Source organism: Nothobranchius furzeri, chromosome 16, assembly GCF_043380555.1.
Source record: "Nothobranchius furzeri strain GRZ-AD chromosome 16, NfurGRZ-RIMD1, whole genome shotgun sequence".
In the NCBI taxonomy this organism is placed as follows: domain Eukaryota; kingdom Metazoa; phylum Chordata; class Actinopteri; order Cyprinodontiformes; family Nothobranchiidae; genus Nothobranchius; species Nothobranchius furzeri.
Genome location: NC_091756.1, coordinates 47010479 through 47028634, shown reverse-complemented (window position 1 = coordinate 47028634; position 18156 = coordinate 47010479). Strand labels below are relative to the sequence as shown.

Sequence of the window (18156 nt, the reverse complement as noted above, 5' to 3'; positions counted from 1 at the left end):
TATTCGATATTTTTGCACAAAAGTGGCACGACATGGACAAAAATCATAAATCGTTCTTCGTTCTGGGTTATATCTTGTACTGCTAAATGCAGCAGCACTTTGTAATCAATTTCAGTTGCACTTTCTGCTTGTTTGAGTAAATAAATTAAACTTTAAGAAGCTTTATATCTGGAATTTATTTATTATCATTGTCATTAAGTTGAAGATGGACAGATGACCTGAGTATGACTTGAAAAGTCAAAGTTAAGGACTTGGACTTGACTTGGACTTCCACATCATTGACTTTGGACTCGACTTGGACTTGGTTGTTTTTGACTTGAACTTGACTCGAGACTTGACTGGAAAGACTTGTGACTTACTTGTGACTTGCAAAGCAGTGACTTGGTCACACCTCTGGTAAACGGTATATGACCTGTATTTGTATAGCGCTGTCTTAGGGTTCTACAAGCCCCTAAGCACTTTACAACACAAGTCATCCACACTTTCACACATTATTTGTTACTTCTTACTCTCATTTTAAAGTAAATTGTTACATTACAATATTACTGATTTTAAATTGTAAGGCATTACTTTACTTTTGCATTGCTCTCACTAGAAAAACTGCAAATGTGGATTTGGCTATCTAAATGTAGCTCATGATGCTCAATTAGCTCATTACACATCCAGTGGAAGGTTATGTGTTGTCTGACTAAGTTAGGATTGTGGTTGGAACAGTTAAATATAAAAACAGTTCTTCAGGTGTTGCACACGAAGAGCATTTGACTAGAAGGTTCTTCATATCCTTATTTTTCACAAACTTAAAGTAACAGGCATTTGCTCATCTGGAGAATGTTCTTTCCAACACCAAATCAGCTGCACGTCCATCCATCTCTGCTCTGTCTGACTACAGAAATGCAACATTTTGCGAATGGGAGGTTAGGATTAAAGTTAGGGTTTCTCCTCTGCTAATCTTGTGTTGCCTAGAAATCTGGACAGACAGTAGCAGGAACAAAAAGAATTTGCTCTGCAGGTCCTTCTGATCACCTCCCTCGGGGCTGGATTATGATTGCCCTTGGACATAAAAGTTCCTAAAGCTGGCCAGGTCCGCCAGATAATTAGTTTTTATTATATAAAAGTAACAACTGTACACTTAGCAGGCTGCCATCTTAAGTTAATTGAGCGTGTGGTGAACGGGTGTATGGAGAGAAGGGGAGGATCTAAGCCTATTTTGCCTTGGTCCCCAAATACCTTGATGCGGCCCTGGGCGTGGGAGTTTTGAAGGTGATCTGATATTTTTTTCAATTTTTTCTAAAATTTCTTTTTTTCTGCATTGGTCTAAATTGATATTCTAATCTTTTCTGAAATACTGAATATAGGATTTGCACTGTTTGTCAGGTGTTATCATCAGAATTAAGAAATAAACTTTTGAAATATATCAGTGTTGTCATGTGTCGGGGTGAGTTCTCCTCTCATTTTCCCATCTTTGCGTTGTGTGTTTCAGGAGAGGGATGCTCCAGCTGCAGCTGATTTACAATCAGCGGGTCTGGCTACAAAAGGAGGATGGAGAACACTCCTCAACGCCGGATGATTACTACAGCTTGGTAGTTTCCTGCCCTCTTGCGACTCTTGGATTTTGTGCTCTAGTGTTTCTAAGATTTTTTTTGTGAACCTTTGGATCTTTTCCCTGTGCTTACCCGTTACCAGGTTTTGGAACATTTTTCGGACTTCTGTGACTTCTCTGGATTACGTCTCTGGTTTTCTGCGACTCCTCAGGATTACTCACCTGTGCCCCATAGGATTTCCGGACACAGCTCTCACCATTCTCCATTCTTCCCGGCCGGCCCGCTCTCCTGCTCGCCTGTTCTCCTGCTCGCATTTCGCTCCGTCTCCTGGACACCCCACTTGGATTCACCCTGGAACCCAACCTACCCTCCCTCATTCCTACACTCCCCTACTCCCAGTAAGTCTATTCTCTGCACCCACCAAGTTTAGACTTGCCTTCCTGGACTCACCTGTATCTGCTCTCCCCTCCTCAGACGCTGCGCTCCTGTTCTCGATCTCCACTGGGCTTTTCCAGTGCACCTTCAGTTCCCGTTTTAAAATAAAGATTCTGTTTTTTACCATAAGGTCTGTGAGAGTGTGATTCTGCATGTCTTGGGTTAAACGCATTCCCCAAACCATGTCAAGTGTGGAATGAATCTATGATACAAGTTTCATTTTTTGAATGGAATTCCTGCAATGAATCCACTTTGTCATGATATCCTATTTTTCATGACCAGAACTTATATTTATAGCGGCGCATAGTGAAAAATCTCAGACGACACTTATATTGTCAGCTGTGTGTCTGGGGGAATCACCAGGCGTACAGGTCAACATGTACTTTGTGGACTGGTGTGAGCGTAACCACCTTTAATTGAATGCCAGTAAGACAAAGAAAATAGTGATTGCCTTTCAGAGAAACACTCCTCTTCACTCACCGGTAAACATCCAGGGAGCAGACACTGAGGTCGTGGATACCTTTAAGTACCTGGGTGTTCACCTCAACAGTAAACTGAACTGGTCCCACAACACTGATGCTCTGTACAAGAGGGGCCAAAGCTGCCTTCCCCTGAGGAGGCTCGGGTCCTTATGAGTTAATTCCCATCTTCTAAAATCCTTCTGTCTCTCTTGTTGACTCAGCTATTCACTCTGCTGTGGTCTGTTGGGGTGCAGCCAAGACAGGAAGAGACTGAACAAGCTAGTGAAGAAATCACCAGGTGTTTCACACGAACAATATGTTAATAAAATAGAAAATAGAGTAGATTAAAAGCTTACATCATAAATTTGGAAAAGGTAAAAAATTGTGATAGAAATGAATGATAATGAAAGAGAAAATCAATAGATGCTGGGGAAAGAGAATTGGTAGAATGAATCAACCAAAGGTCATGAAAAAGCCAGCCTGAACAGATGAGTTTTAGCTGCTTTTTAAAGGAGACCGAGTCCACTGATTTAAAAAAGCTAGCTAGCTAAGTTCTAGTTGCCCACTGGATCCTGGTGAGAATGTCAGTGTAAGAAAGATGATGGCAAAGCTGACCTCCATCTTGGAAAACCCCTCCCACTCAAGGACAGCTCCATCAGTGGCAGACTGAGACATCCCAGAACGCTACCATATGTCATTCATCCTCTCTGCAGTAAAAGTGTTCAGTTTAACTAGTACTGGCATTATCCTGGTACACAATAACATCAATGTAATGCAATATTCACATTATGTCTGTGTCCCTTATGCTGCATAGTTCTGGAAACCCAAGATTTCTTTTTTATTTGTTGTTTTTAGTGGTTGAAGGCTACAATAATAACTAACTGTCTATGTGTATTTACCTGTAATATTATAAACAACTTCTTTTTTTAAGTGTGTGTGCTGCTGTAACCAGTGAATTCCCTCATTGTGGGATTCTTTTTTCTTCTTCTTCTGTATGCAGTTTGTGTTTCCACCTCAGTGATTGTTTCCTATGGTGCCTTTTGAATTTGAGTTGCTTTTGATCTGATTATAGTTGTGTTCAAAGTCAATAAAGTTTAAAAAAATTCAACAAAAAGAAAAAGATTCGTGTTTTTTTTATCAAAGGTGTAAGTGCTGAATTTACAGAGTGGAAAAAAAACAGACAAAAGTTCATGACAAACTCTGACATAAGTAAGATCTGTTGAATTCTCTTATTTCACTTATTTGAACTGAGTTTTAGTTACTTGGCTTTTCCATACTAACTCATGTGAAATGAAAAAGCCTTTTATAATAGTTGTCAAATCTATATTATTGTGTTTATACTCCAAATTTGATATTTGGTCATTTATGTATCCTGTATTCCTTATAAATATATCTTAATGACCTAATGATCAATAATAATAATAAAAGAAAATAGTTGTCAGATCCAGAAGCTTTTACTGTGGTAATATTCGTAACTTATTTGTAACCCGGAAGTACTTATCCTTTACCGAACGAGGTCAAAATGGCGGCGCACTGCATGTGAAAGGGTCGTGCCGGGTTTCTGCTTTATGAGTCAAGAACATGTATAAAACGCCATGTAGCCGACTGACAGGTACGCGTATGAAAAAAAGCGATGGTTTTATTAATGTGCTCGTTTCAGGTGAAAGCTAGGTTTAACGCGCATAGGTTAATCGCCTCAAAGCTAACGTGTAAGCTATTTAGCGTGTAGCTCTCTGCTGCAAGTAAGTTTTGATGGGAAAATAAAAGTGAATCACGCTATAATTTTACCAACGCTGTTCTTTTCTGTGACTAATGATAAGAAAACAATTTTCATGGCAAGTTAGCAATATCTTGTTCTGCACTAAAGGTTCAGCCACAGAAAACCTTAATTTCTTCTGCGATTATTGTGCTTTTATTTGATCAATACCGTATCAGTTATGAAGCTACGATGCATGTTTTACTTATGAACTCTGAATTTCTGTAATATAAAAAAAATCGTAGAATGATCCAGGAAACCAACTGTTAACAGTTAAAGGTTCCTTAATGTTTGTTCCACAGGTTTTGTGTTTGATTATAATGCACATTACTTCATGACGTATTTCACTGTGCTGTTTTATGTTTTTTTCCAGCCTTTTGCATTACTTGTGTTTTCATTGTTGGCATTTAAACGGTTAAATGTACATTTGCTGTAAATTGTTTTGCAGGTTTTATTGGTGCACATGTGAAACAGAAGTTACTTCATATATCACCTCAGTGCAACCATAGCGCCTGCAGTCTCGTTCATGTGCGCAGAAGAGGTCCCTCCAGCTGGCTGACGTATCAGCGTCTCAACTTTCTAAAACGAGAGGTATCTATAACTAGAGCAGTGATCTGCAGCTGAAGCCCAGAGGCGAGAAGCCCATTAAATTTTGGGTGGGGACATTAAACGTTAAAAATTCAGAGAGAAGTTTTTTGAGGGGTACGTGAAATAATTTTTGTCTCCTGCTTTTTTGCAAATAGCTGGGTGGGTCTCCAGCATGAGCAAGTTCACTGAGAAACTGTTTTATTTTTTTTTTCTTTTGTAAATATCTATCACTCTGAGTTTAACTCTCAGGCTATGCACGTTTACTTGAAATTATTCAATTTTAAAGCATCAGAACTTGATAATAACACATTTTAACTGAAATTTAAATGGAATAACAGATCTAACTAGCAGCCCTAGCAGTGAGGCCCACCCGCCACCAGCTCTACTTGAAGATATCAGTGGAGTCCTCCTCTACTCGGATGTTTAAATTGATTTTATTTTCATTAGTTATTGTGTCCTTTCTCATCAGTTTGTTTACTGTCTTTTTCTTTCACAGTATGTTGCAAAAAGCAACAGTGAGCTTCACCAACGTGCCGTCCCCAAACAGACGCAAGTCCAGATCATCGTTGATGAAAGAGACGACAGCATTGAGAGGCAGGTGGAGCGAATACCAGCTATGAAACAAGCTTCACCGCCAGACAATATCATCCCTGTGGAAAAGCGTGATGAGTCCATCCTGAAGCCCGCTGCAGAAAATGTGGCAGCGCAAGAAGGTTCTCTATCCGTTATGGATACGACTTCTGTTGAAGCTCCTCATATTTACATTGAGACGGAGGAGGCGAGACAGGCCCGCCTGGACAGACAGTGGAAGCAGGTCAAAGTTTATGTGGCCGATCTACCGGACATCTATGCTCGGCTCTCCAAAATCAAACTTACAGGTACTGATTAAATTGTAAGTGCAGAATATTACAGATATCTACATAAAGATGTTCAGCAGTAATGGAAGGGTGGCCAACGCCTCATAGAATGGTTAAGTGTTTATACAGCATGGTGTCTAATCGCCTGCAGATATTTGTTATTGCCTGTACTGATCATTGATCACGAGTGTGTGCCAAATATCTTAACAAACTACCTACACCACACAGGGTTTCTCCCAGCGCTTTATAAGCCTGGCAGCCCGCCAGGCTATGCGTCATGCCCCGCCCCCCTCCCGACCCTACCATGTCCGCTCACACGAACGGCGCAATGAAACTAGAGCCCTCCATCAGCTGATACTGGTGAGAAAAAGCAGCGGAACGTGTGCAACCCCCCTACCCCCGCCCCCGCTCTCACGGAGGAGCGCTACGGGACGGAGAGCGCGACAACGACCGCGCCCACCCACCCCCTCTGACGGCCGAATCCGCCAGGCTTATCTCATTTTCTGGGGAAACCCTGCCACAGCTTGATGATTTAGGATAACTTGGTAATTTTCTTGTCTTCCACAAAGGAAGAGGAACTGCAGATGTCAGGTTTCAATACCGATAATAAATATTTTATTCACATTTTGCTTTTATTGCAAAATAAAAGCACCTCTTGTTGGGGTTCTCACCTTGAAGATCGGAGGCATTCTAGCTGTCAATGTTTTGAGCTAATCTGATCAGATTTCACTCCCAGCTTTCTGGAACATCTCCAGAGACTGTGCAGGCTGCTCCATTACAGCAGAAAATGACCAAAATGTGCAGCTCTGTTTGCTGGGCTCAGCTCCAGTACTGGTATCCCCCTCCCGTAACTCGGGAACACCATCGACATATATACTGGACAATTAATTTCCATAGACTCCAATATCACTTTTTTGAGGCCAAATGGGAGGTGGCCACAACCACCATTTTGACCGTGTCACAGGTTCCGTCAAGCCCAGACAATTCCAAAAAAGGGAAGAGAGGTGGAGCTGAGGGTGGGGCTGTAAGGCTGGGATCAACTGACGACACCCGGTCGAACTAGCTACAAGCTAACCTGAAGCTAACGCGGAGGTGGGAGCTAAGCTAATGGAGGTAGCAACCTAGCTACAACCGGAGTTAACTGTGCACAACACCAGAGCTTCTGAGTCAGAGATACGCCGGGCTGACCCCTGGGTAAAACCAGGTGGAACACAGAGGTCTCCGAGAGCTCCACAAGCCGGCAGCCGCACAGCACACAGAAGCCGCGATCAGACAGATACGCCGAGCTGCTGGGAGAACCAGCCGTCAGCCCGCGCAGCTATCAGGAGCCGCGATCAGACAGAGATGGACCGGGCTGCGGGGAGAAACAGCCGGCATTCCAGGTGGAAAACATCTGTCTCCCGAGAGCTCCACAAGCCGATAGTCGGAACCCAGCTCCACCAACATGTTATATTTCAACCCATTTTCTAAAGTGCAGCATTATGTTAAATGCACTGGGTTTTACCCTATTACATTTAAATTTCATGGTTAAACAGTACATGTTGAAATCTAAGCTCAGCTCAGCAGTGACCTAAAATACATAAATATAATTTTACTTACCGAAAAAAATGAAGTGGACACTCTATTAGTGCAATTAATGCCACAGCAAGTCATTTTGTCCAACAATTGCACTAAAAATATCCAAAAAAGAATACACAAACACAGAGACTCAAAATCCCAGACCAGTTTCCAAGCCAGACCGAGGCTCTACTGAGGCCTTTCCCTGGAGCTAGCTCTGTGGTCACGTGGGTCTGATGCTCATTAATTATACAGAATTTTAGGCTTTTAATACACTTAAACAGAAGAGTGAGAAAAAAATTCACCCCCCTCAGAGTTGTCATGAGTGTAAACTAGATCATTTAAACAAAAAACATGTTTTGGTAACAGGCTGTAAACATGTTTATTTCTGCTGTGAAATTGGTATTTTTAACATGGGAGTCAATGAGGATTTGCTCGCTTCTGACACCAGCCCCCAGTGGATGAGGGTGGAACTGCAATTTTTGGTACTTCCGGGTTGGCTTCAATTTTAAAGCCGCATTGTGGGGGCTTGGGGAAAACCCAGAATGTCTAAAATAGTTGACAACAGATCCTGGGTCAGTCAGGAACGCTACAAAAAATCACAGCTTTGACGATCAGGTGTTCGAGTTGTTAGAAATTGAAATTTCATTCCATTAACGATAGATCGTCCAGCCCTAACTTCCAGGCTTTTGTTAGTTGTGGAGATAAATCAACATTGCAAAGCAAACAGAGTCAGTGGTAGAGTCGCTCTGCTGTTATCCAATCAGGTGTAAGATGTCCAAATATCAGGAAATAAAAGTCCAAATCAGTCTGAAGCTACTTTCTCCTCCAGCTAAATTATTCGTGCTTAAGCAGGTGCTTCTGTTCCCCCGTACGACTTACAAGGCATTCATTTCTACTATGATGCAAATGTATTGATTCCACACCTTTAAATATGCACAAACTCAGAAAAAGTCTACTTATGCTGAACAACTAAAGTTGCTCTAATAAAAAAAGTGAAAAATTCTAATTTTCCTTTTTGCATGATTTGATTTCAGCTTTGGTGGTCACAACAGCAGCAGCTGGCTTTGCAATGGCTCCGGTGCCCTTTGATCCCATCATGCTTTGTGTATCATCTCTGGGAACAGGCCTCGCGTCGTGTGCTGCCAATTCAATTAACCAGGTTTGTTACCTGCATGTTGTGGCTCAACAAGGCTGGGTGTGTGTTTCTGAATGAATAAGGGTGTGTTGCTATTGATACACCTAACATACTAGTCCTACATCTGACCTATCAGCAAATTTAACTCATTCACTCCAATTAACGACTAAATTGCGTTTTTTTAACAAGATGGGGCTGAGAACTAGCTCCCGCACCTTGAGAGTAAACATCACAGCTCTTATCTTCACGCATGTGTGTCACACGTCATGATCAGTAATCAGAAAATCCAGGAATTAGATCATTTTTGGACAAAAAATGCGAGGCTCTAACCGGAAAAGCTTCTGCAGGTCATACTTCGACAACGGATTGTGAAAGAAAGCAAATAGCTCAAAACATGCTGATTCTTCCTGATGTAAGAAGCGTGTCTATGCTTATTAAGTGTGTCTATGTTTACATGGTCATAGAGCACAATATTCTGTGACTCTTCAAAAAACTGTAAACATGCTCAGAAACGCTGGCAGTCAGGGGCTTTTCTGATCTAAACACCTCTGGCAGTGAACGAGTTAATCTGCATCAGTTTAAACAAGATGATGCTTATTGTGTTTATACGTGGTCTTTTTGGGGCAGCAGTAGCTCAACAGGTTGAGCGGGTTGTCCTGTAATCGGAAGGTTGCAGGTTTGATCCCGGCTCCGGACAGAGAATTCTGCTGTTGTGTCCTTGGGCAAGACACTTAACCCACCTTGCCTGCTGGTGGTGGTCGGAGGGTCCGGTGGCGCCTGTGCTCGGCAGCCTCGCCTCTGTCAGCGCGCCCCAGGGCAGCTGTGGCTACATCGTAGCTCATCCCCACCAGTGTATGAATGTGTGTGTGAATGGATGAATGATACACTGTAGTGTAAAGCGCTTTGGAGTCCTTACTCTGAGAGGCGCTATACAAGTGCGGGTCATTTATTCATTCATTATTTAGTGTGTTTCCGTAGCATGGGAATTCTCTAGTGAAGGAAGCAAACTGGCCTGATGCTTGCCTTCCAATTTGTCGTTTTACTAACAGAAACTAGCTTGACATGCTCCTAAAGCTGCAGTTTCCTTCACTTAATTGACCTGAAACTTCAGGAGGAACCTGCGTAGCTGCTTTTTCTACTGAATCTACAGTTCTCTTTAGCGACACAATCCAGCTGCCTGTAACGCTGTCATCATTTCCCTCCTAATGACTTTTTAGAGCCATAACAAAGAAGCTGTTTTGTACTGAAACCCTTAAATGCCTCGCATAAGTGGGGCCTCGTTTGTGTTCTGCGTTGAACTTCTATGTAGGAATTTACTTTGTGATTTAAGAAGTTCTCTACAATGGGTGACCTCTCTTAGCCCTTGATCGAACTGCTCTTAGTGATGTTTTTGGCCTGTAATTTGGCAAAGACCTTGATTACACTGTAGTTTCATGCCTCTAAGGCAGGCCCTCCTCCCAAGCTCCGACTGAAGCCATCAACAGCTATGTTCCACTTCCTGTTTAGCTATAGTAAAAACATTTTACCAAGCCAGGATGGGAACCAATGCCATCTGTGGAAATGAATACGCGGACGTTGGCTCGTTGTTGTGGCCAGGCCAAAACGGTGTCACGAGATTAGAAATAAATTGCTTCTGTAATGACTTGAAACTGTTGGATTTTCCGCCCTCCTCACACTAAGCAGGTGTGTAAATATGCTGCAGGTATTTGAAAAATGTCTCTCTTTCAGTGCTGAACAGTTCAGCCTAGACATTCAGGAGGTTGAGTGACGCAAGAGACAACAGCTTCTGTTCTTTTTGCCAGGGAGCCTCTTTCTAACCACACCCACTTGCACATCAGACTTTATTTTATTTAATACCTGAACCTGAGGTTTGGATACCACATGGCCTTTTATTGCTTGAAACCATTTTATTTGGCTTTTACTCTGCTTTCCCTCTGAGATGGTTTTATACTGCGAAGAAAGGCCCAAGAAATGTGTCAAACACTTATAACAAGTAAACGATTTTAAGCATTAAAGCTTGTAAGAATACCTGCATGAGTTTTAAAGTTTGAGAAATAAAATGTGTATTTGAAAAAACAAATACAGTAAAATTTTGAGTTACTGTGAGATAATGAATTAAACACATTTTCACTCTCAAATTTTTTTCTAGAATGCTTTTATCCTTAAATCTGAATGATTAATTTAAGGTGACTCAATAAAGTCCATAATACTCCTCTCTGAAGGAACCATTCCTGTGGTAATAATCTGAGTTGGCTTAGGTGTAATTCTGTGGTAGACATCGGAAAGTTTCCACTCCCAATTCTTTTAAATTCCCAGTTATCAATGGATAAATATGCAAAGAACAAAAGATCCTTGTAGAATATTTCTTCTGTCAATGACCTTGTGTATCTTGGCATGAATTTCATCCATGCCTTTTGTGATTTATGCCAAGAAACCCTTGATTGTTGCAACTTGTTGGTATGTGACCCTGAACGTCACATAAGAGAGAAACATGCAGAACTCTTGTTCTCACAAAGTCTTCAGACTCATATTAATGAACTGAAAAGAGGCTTGTTGCTTCAGTCATAAAAGCCACTTCTGTTGAGGTGGAGCTGACTTTAAAGTTGGAAAAGTACATTTCTGTTTTTGCCTATTTTCTTCAAAATCATTAAATTTGACATATTTTTTTAATGTTAGTTCATGGTATTGGTTTTAAGGAGTATTTTGCCGTACAAACTCATCCACAATGACCAATGATTTATATCAGCCTTTTGCCCCTCCATTGTGGTGAAACGCTTTTTATATTACAAATGGGGGGAAAAAACCTTCTTATTCCTGGTGAGTGGCAAAACTTCCCCTTTTCTATAGAAGTATGTTTTTAAATAGCTGAACAGTAAACTTAACCCATAAAGTGAAGAATGGTTTGATGACACTTTCAAGAAGAGAGGTGAAACTGGCTCATGAGGGGCACTAGTTATGTTCCAGATCATGGAGGACAGTAAAGTGATCATGTGTGTGACTGATCAATCTTCTTTGGGATGCTCTTATATCTTTGATGGCCCTGAAAATGTCAAATTAAAATAGTCGTAAGTTAATGGAGAGTATGAAACAGCTATGCTGTTGTGATGATTTTTGTTGTTCATAGCTTTCCATATTCTGAATTATCATAGAAACCTCAGAGTCCCATGATGTGTCACAGCTCATTTAGTTTTTATTACACATTCAGACCTTACAGACTCTGGAAAATACATTTCTGAAAATGATCCTCCTCGGTAGATGTTACAACTCTGCCCAATTGGGTTTTTATTGTTAATCTTGTAAACAGGCATAGCAGTGATATTTGTTCTTAACTTTTAAATGCTTTAAATATTGCAGTAATGTGAAATCAGATGTGAAGGAAATGAAATATTTGTATGTTAGTTTGTGGTAGAACAGGATTAAATGGAGCAGAGAGCAGGGCTGTGAGGGTGAGAGTAGATATTAACACCCAACAAACTCTGCTGATGTAGCTACGAGCTAACTCAAGCTAACAGAGGCACATTTAGCCAGAAAACCATGTTGAAGTGATTCTGCTAGCCTCTACCGTCTAGGCTGTAAAACATTTAACCTGAGGACAAGGCTGAGGCCTTCCCTGGAGCAAGCAGGAGGCTAGCTACTAGCGCTAGCTCTGATGACTCATCTGCTACCTGTCAGTCACAAGGACACTCCCCTAAGTATTCATAATTTCAAGCCTAAGTTAAATTGAAACAAATGAGTTACCAAAAAAACAAACCACATTCAAGAGTTGTCATGACAGTAAACTTGACGTATTAAACCTAAAAAAAAAAACATTTGCACCAGGCTGTAAACATGTTTATTTCTGCTGGGAAGTTGGCATTTTTAAAGAGATACTATGCAACTTCTTCCTATTTTTAAATATTGTTCTTGAACCAGTATGCTCTGAAATAACCTTTTGCAGGGTGTCTCTCAGACCTCACCGCCCCCTGTGGCCATAATACCACACTTGAAACTTCAGAGTATCTGGACCGGTCCCAGTTAGTCAATAGAACAGTGGCGCTGAGATGCTAGCACTGGAGTCTGCGTCACATGATTCCTGCATCTTTTAGATTTTGAACACAGCTGATGTGTTTGATTTCATGATGAACCGATCCTGTAGACACTAAGGAAGGCTGAAGAGACATTTCAGCAGTTGGATTAAGGTGTTAAATAGACAAACGCATAGCAAGGAGAAGAGTTTCTCTTTCGGTTTTAGTACAGCAAATTAATAACCGACTACTAAGGTTCTACATATTTTATTAAGCTTTAAACAGCCTGAGTTATTTTCATGGAACACACACACACCTATTATCATTTTTGTCAGAAAATTCACGATACAAAGGTTTGTGTCTGGCTTATAGGAAATGAACCCAGTAGAACCAAGACTAACTTATCAATTGTTCTGCCAGAAAACACAAAAGCTTGAGCATAGATTTGAACTGAAGAGCAACCATAGCTTTCCCTAAAGTTCCATCTTGTTTCAGAGTCCCTTCTTTTAGTAAAAGTTAATGATCCTTAAAAGGCATATGTGTCTCCAGTCTTTGGGGGCCCACATGAGGCTTATCCTCCCCAGTTGTCCCAGCCGTCAACACTTACTAGTCTGACCACCACTTCAGCTAATTGGGTAATTGGGTCAGATGAAAGTTTGAGGCCAGAGCCTGAGAGACCCCGGGGAGGTCTGAGGTTCCTTAGCAGTGTAAATGGGACCTAATCAGGCTTTTTTACTGTCAAAGACATTCCTGCAGTGCTGTTTTGACAGCATGTGTAGTGCAGTGTAAGTTGAACCGTGTCATATTGTGTGTTTGTTTTGATGAAAATTCAGGCTGGCTGGTATTGAGTCTGACTAGTGTCATTTCTGCTTTCGTGAAGAAGGCTGAGTTTTCCTTTTTGTCCTTCCCTCAGTGGTGAGCTGTCTGAGGCTGGTGCGCATAAGCAAGCCCCCAGCCCATCCGTATACCTATCACTTCAAGCTGCACCCTTCTGTCTTGTCATGTGCAGACATGCATTTTTCACCCTTTTGCCTGCTTTCACTCCAGTGCACCCTGGTCATGAGTATTTGGCATTGCCACAGGTTATAGGCATATAGTGATATGTGTCCTTTTCTAAATGACTACAATTTTTTACGTAAAATGCATTGGGGAGCTAATCCAAATTAACACACACACACACACACACACACACACACACACACACACACACACACACACACACACACACACACACACACACACACACACACACACTTAATGCGTAGGAATATGAGAGTAGGAATATGACAGTGGAATTAAAAATGTGTTTATTTGTCATAAAAGGTTCTAAAAACGAGTGAGCAAACAGGTGGAGGGCTTTATAACAATGGTGCCAAACAAAAATATAAAGAAAAGGTTAACATTAAAAGACCTGGTTAAAACCTTTGTTAAAAGTTTTACCAAAAACTAGAGTTAACCTTTAAAATAACAATATCAAAAGATCCCTTTGGATCAGCCCATAGATTTAACCTTTTCAGTCAAAACTCATCAAATCAAAGGGGTTTAAACCTAAATCTGAGACCTGGAGGACAGCAGAACCCCTGCACCGCTGCCATATATATATATATATATATATATATATATATATATATATATAGTTAAAATGGTAACCTGTGCTCAACATTATTTGCAGTGCAGTTTCTTTTTGTCCTGCTTAAACAGCTAAACTATGTCCAAATGACAGAACTTTTGGTCTCTTATTGTCAATCACGTCTTTCTCTGTGTCCTCTTGTCTTTTTCTCTCCCTTTCATGGCACTAATGTTTTTCTGTGTTCTTTCTGGTGACGTCCTTCCTGTTAGAGTAAGCGGCTATAGCTGCACAAACAGCTGCTAACAGCGCGTCCGCTGCTACTCTGTGGTCAGTATGACTCTGTTCTAGCCATATGATTGGTCTAATGTGGAACAGCCCTTATGATTGGCTGTTCATCTGTTTTTCAAAGCAAAGGATTAAATCGACCAGTTCCCATTAGCTTATGTTATTTCAAAACTTATCTTTTGTCGCCCAGCCTCGATGGTAAATGAATAATTTTTTTTACAGTATGAAATTATCAAATGATCTAATGAGCATCAAAATTATTTCAGTTCAACAGAACATTAATTTCTTTATGGTGCCTAAAATAAATCTACAGTAAATCAATAAAAAAATAATTCCTCTTTTAATTGCTTCATATGAGACCATATGTTTCATCCACTCAAAAATTTATATTTATTACATAAAATTAAGGTTGAAATGATTGTTATATAAATGTCCTATTTAATGATCAGGGAGCTGCAGGCTCAGCTTTCTGTTTTTTTATTTCCCCCCCCCCCCCCAAAAAAAAGTTCAGCTGGACACCTTCCATCTGATCCAGCTCTAAGTTAACTGGATTTATTCCTCTGGAGGATGATGATATTTTGTGATGATGACTTTGCTCAAAAGGCATCACTGTTTAGTTTATCAGAGCATCCTATTCTGCACATCCAGCTGCACAGTCTTATCTATCTTCTCCTCATGTGTTTTTAGTGTTAGCAGAAAGTCAGACTAACTCAGGCTCACTTCCTCTCTGTTCTGATTAAAGCTATTGTTTGGGCTGATACATATTATCTTGTGGTTTCTGTCGGTTGTGTGCACCAGCAAAACTTGCTCTGTCAAATCAGACATTTGGATTTTGGTTTGCTTTAAACTTTGTGTTAATCGTGTTATTTTAATTAGATCACGTCCACATATTAACACATTCTGCGACCTCGCATTTACATTTGCTGCCAAGCTGTTTTGCACAGCAGAATTTTAACCGTTTGCTTTTGTCTACTTTTCTGAAGAAAAGTGGACAGTGAACGGAGAGCTTTTTGGTTTTTATCTGTTTATTCCGGTTCAAAGTTTTGCATTGATATCTGTAATCGATGTTATAAGAAAAGCGCTAAATAGATTTAAAAACATATTTCGTTCAATTGTGAACAATACAACACCATTAACACAAGATAAATGTTTTTCTATTTTTTGTTTTCATTCAACAACCAGTAGCAACAAGTACATTTTTGCATGATATGTGTGTGCCTAAAAGCTAAGACTTTAAACTTGATCTTAGCTAAATGGTGGCCATAATGCTTGTAAATGGGTAAATACTAGGATGTGCGGTTCCACTCATTAGGAATAAACGCACAAAATCACTGATGGCAGAAAATTACATTTACGTTAAAAACAACGGAAAACTTATGTGACAGTGTGAAAAATGTTTTGAGTTAATTTTTTTTTATTTGGTGTAGTTTGTAGAACTTGTACCTCTTGAGAATATCATTAGCTGTAACCAGATCCCTTAACTGCCAAAGCCCAATCAACCATAGAACTCTTCATGGGCAATAAAACCTGTCCACAGCTAGATTTGTGACTGTTACCTGCTGAGAGATAGAAACTTTGTCTCAGAGGTCAGTAGAATGCCTTTCGTGATGACTTTGGTATGCATTTCTAGTTATTTTTCATTTACAAAGTTCATTTTGGGACATTTTTGGTAATATGTTCACAATAATATACAAAAACGTACATTCTCTCTGCAGTTCTAGTTCTCTGCCGAGGTCAAAAACATATCCAAGAACAAATCAAAAATGTTTTCAGCTTTTAAGAGACTGAAAGGATGATGTTTTGAAGTTTTGTCTCTTAAATGACCTCAGAGAAGGGTTATGGAGGGTGTTGTTCTTGAGTAAAAGGTCAAACACTAAAGTTCTCGCTAAATGGGCGATTATACACAAAATAAGATCCCTTCTTTGCTTCAGATGCTGTTCTTAAGATCTTGATTTCCATCAGCTTAGTTAAAACAAAAGAGCAAGTTGATCTTTGACATTAGGGCTCAGTAGATTTTTGGGTTAATGGTCTCCACCCAGTGCGCTACCAACACTATCTATAGTGGGTGGGCAAAATACTTCGAAGACCTCCTCAATCCCACCGACACGTCTTTCAGTGAAGAGGCAGAGTATGGGGACTTTGGGTTGGCCTCTCAAGTCTCTAGTGCTGAGGCCACTGAGGTGGTTAAAAAGCTCCTCTGTGGCAAGGCTCCAGGGGTGGATGAGATCCGCCCGGAGTTCCTTAAGGCTCTGGATGTTGTGGGGCTGTGTTGGCTGACGCGGCTCTGCAATATCGCGTGGACATCGGGGGCAGTCCCACTGGACTGGCAGACCGGGGTGGTGGTCCCCTTATTTAAAAAGGGGGGCCACAGGGTGTGTTCCAACTACAGGGGGGTCACACTCCTGAGCCTTCCTGTTAAGGTCTAGTCAGGGGTTCTGGAGAGGAGGGTCTGTCGGATTGTTGAACCTCAGATTCAGGAGGAGCAATGTGGTTTTCATCCTGGCCTTGGAACACTGGACCAGTTCTATAACCTTAGGGGGATCCTGGAGGGTGTGTGGGAATTTGCCCAACCAGTCTACATGTGTTTTGTGGATTTGGAGAAGGCATTTGACCTTGGGGGGCCATGTAGGGAGGGGGTACTCCAGGTGTATGGGGTACCAGGCCCTCTGATACGGGCTGTTAGTTTCCCTGTATGACCGGTGTCAGGGCTTGGTCCGCATTGCCGGCAGTAAGTCGGGCTTGTTCCCAGTGAGAGTTGGACTCCGCCAAGGCTGCCCTTTGTCACCGATTCTGTTCATAACCGTTATGGACAGGATTTCTAGGCGCAGCCAAGGTGTGGAGGGCATCCGTTTTGGTGGCGTGAGGATCAGGTCTCTGCTTTTTGCAGATGCTGTGGTCCTGTTGGCTTCATCAGAGCGTGATCTTCAGCTTTCGCTGGAGCGGTTCCCAGCCGAGTGTGAAGCAGCTGAGATGAGAATCAGCTCCTCTAAATCTGAGACCATGGTCTTGATTCGGAAAAGGGTAGAATGCCTTCTCTGGGTCAGGGATGAGGTCCTGCCCCAAGTTGAGGAGTTAAAGTATCTCGGGGGTCTTGTTCACGAGTGAGGGAAAACTGGAGCGTGAGATCGATTAGCGGATTGGTGCTGCATCTGCAGTGATGTGGGCGTTGTACCGGTCTGTCGTGGTGAAGAAAGAGCTGAGTCAGAAGGCAAAGCTGTCGATTTACCGGTCGATCTACGTTCCTACCCTCACCTATGGTCATGAGCTTTGGGTAGTGACCGAAAGATCGAGATCGCGGATACAAGCGGCCGAAATGAGTTTTCTCAGAAGAGTGGCTGAGTTCTCCCTTAGAGATAGGGTGAGAAGCTCGGTCATTCGGGAGGGGCTCGGAGTAGACCCGCTACTCCTCCACATCGAGAGGAGCCAGTTGAGGTGGCTCGGGCTTCTGGTCAGGATGCCTCCTAGACACCTCCCTGATGAGGTTTTCCAGGCACGTCCAACTGGGAGGAGACCTAAAGGTAGACCCAGGACTATGTCTCTAACCTGGCCAGGGAACGCCTTGGGATTCCATCAGAGGAGCTGGCCCAAGTGGCTGGGGAGAGGGAAGTCTGGGCCTCTCACCTTAGGCTACTGCCCCCGCGATCCGACTCTGGATAAGCGGATGAAAATGGATAGATGGATGGATGGATAGATGAATAGATGGTCTCCACCCAGCTGTTAATTTAGCCCAGGAGAAAAGATGGACATTTGAATTTCCCTCGACTAATGGCACAAAAAGGACTCGATGGGTTTCTCTCTTTCAGTGCAGGATTAGAATTAATATTTAACTAGACAGTCCTGTTTAATAGTTAATTTCTTTAAAGCCTTTTGTCTTTGTCGACTGTGGGGTGCCAGTCCATTTGAAACTGTACAAATTAGTTTCTTGTAGCCTCAGATGGGCGACAGATGCTTCCTCTGGTAGAAA

General features: G+C 41.7%; 1 protein-coding gene across 1 annotated transcript in view; it reads left to right on the top strand.

Annotated features, from left to right (window-relative positions):
* The first annotated feature begins 3929 nt into the window (after positions 1-3929).
* cox10 (cytochrome c oxidase assembly factor heme A:farnesyltransferase COX10) overlaps positions 3930-18156 on the top strand; it is a 40606-nt gene continuing 26379 nt past the window's right edge. The window contains exons 1-4 of the mRNA XM_015962799.3: positions 3930-4049; positions 4642-4784; positions 5278-5659; positions 8233-8357. Of these exons, the coding sequence (XP_015818285.3) occupies positions 4019-4049; positions 4642-4784; positions 5278-5659; positions 8233-8357 (681 nt within the window). The 5' untranslated portion in view covers positions 3930-4018. The remainder of the gene's footprint in view (positions 4050-4641; positions 4785-5277; positions 5660-8232; positions 8358-18156) is intronic.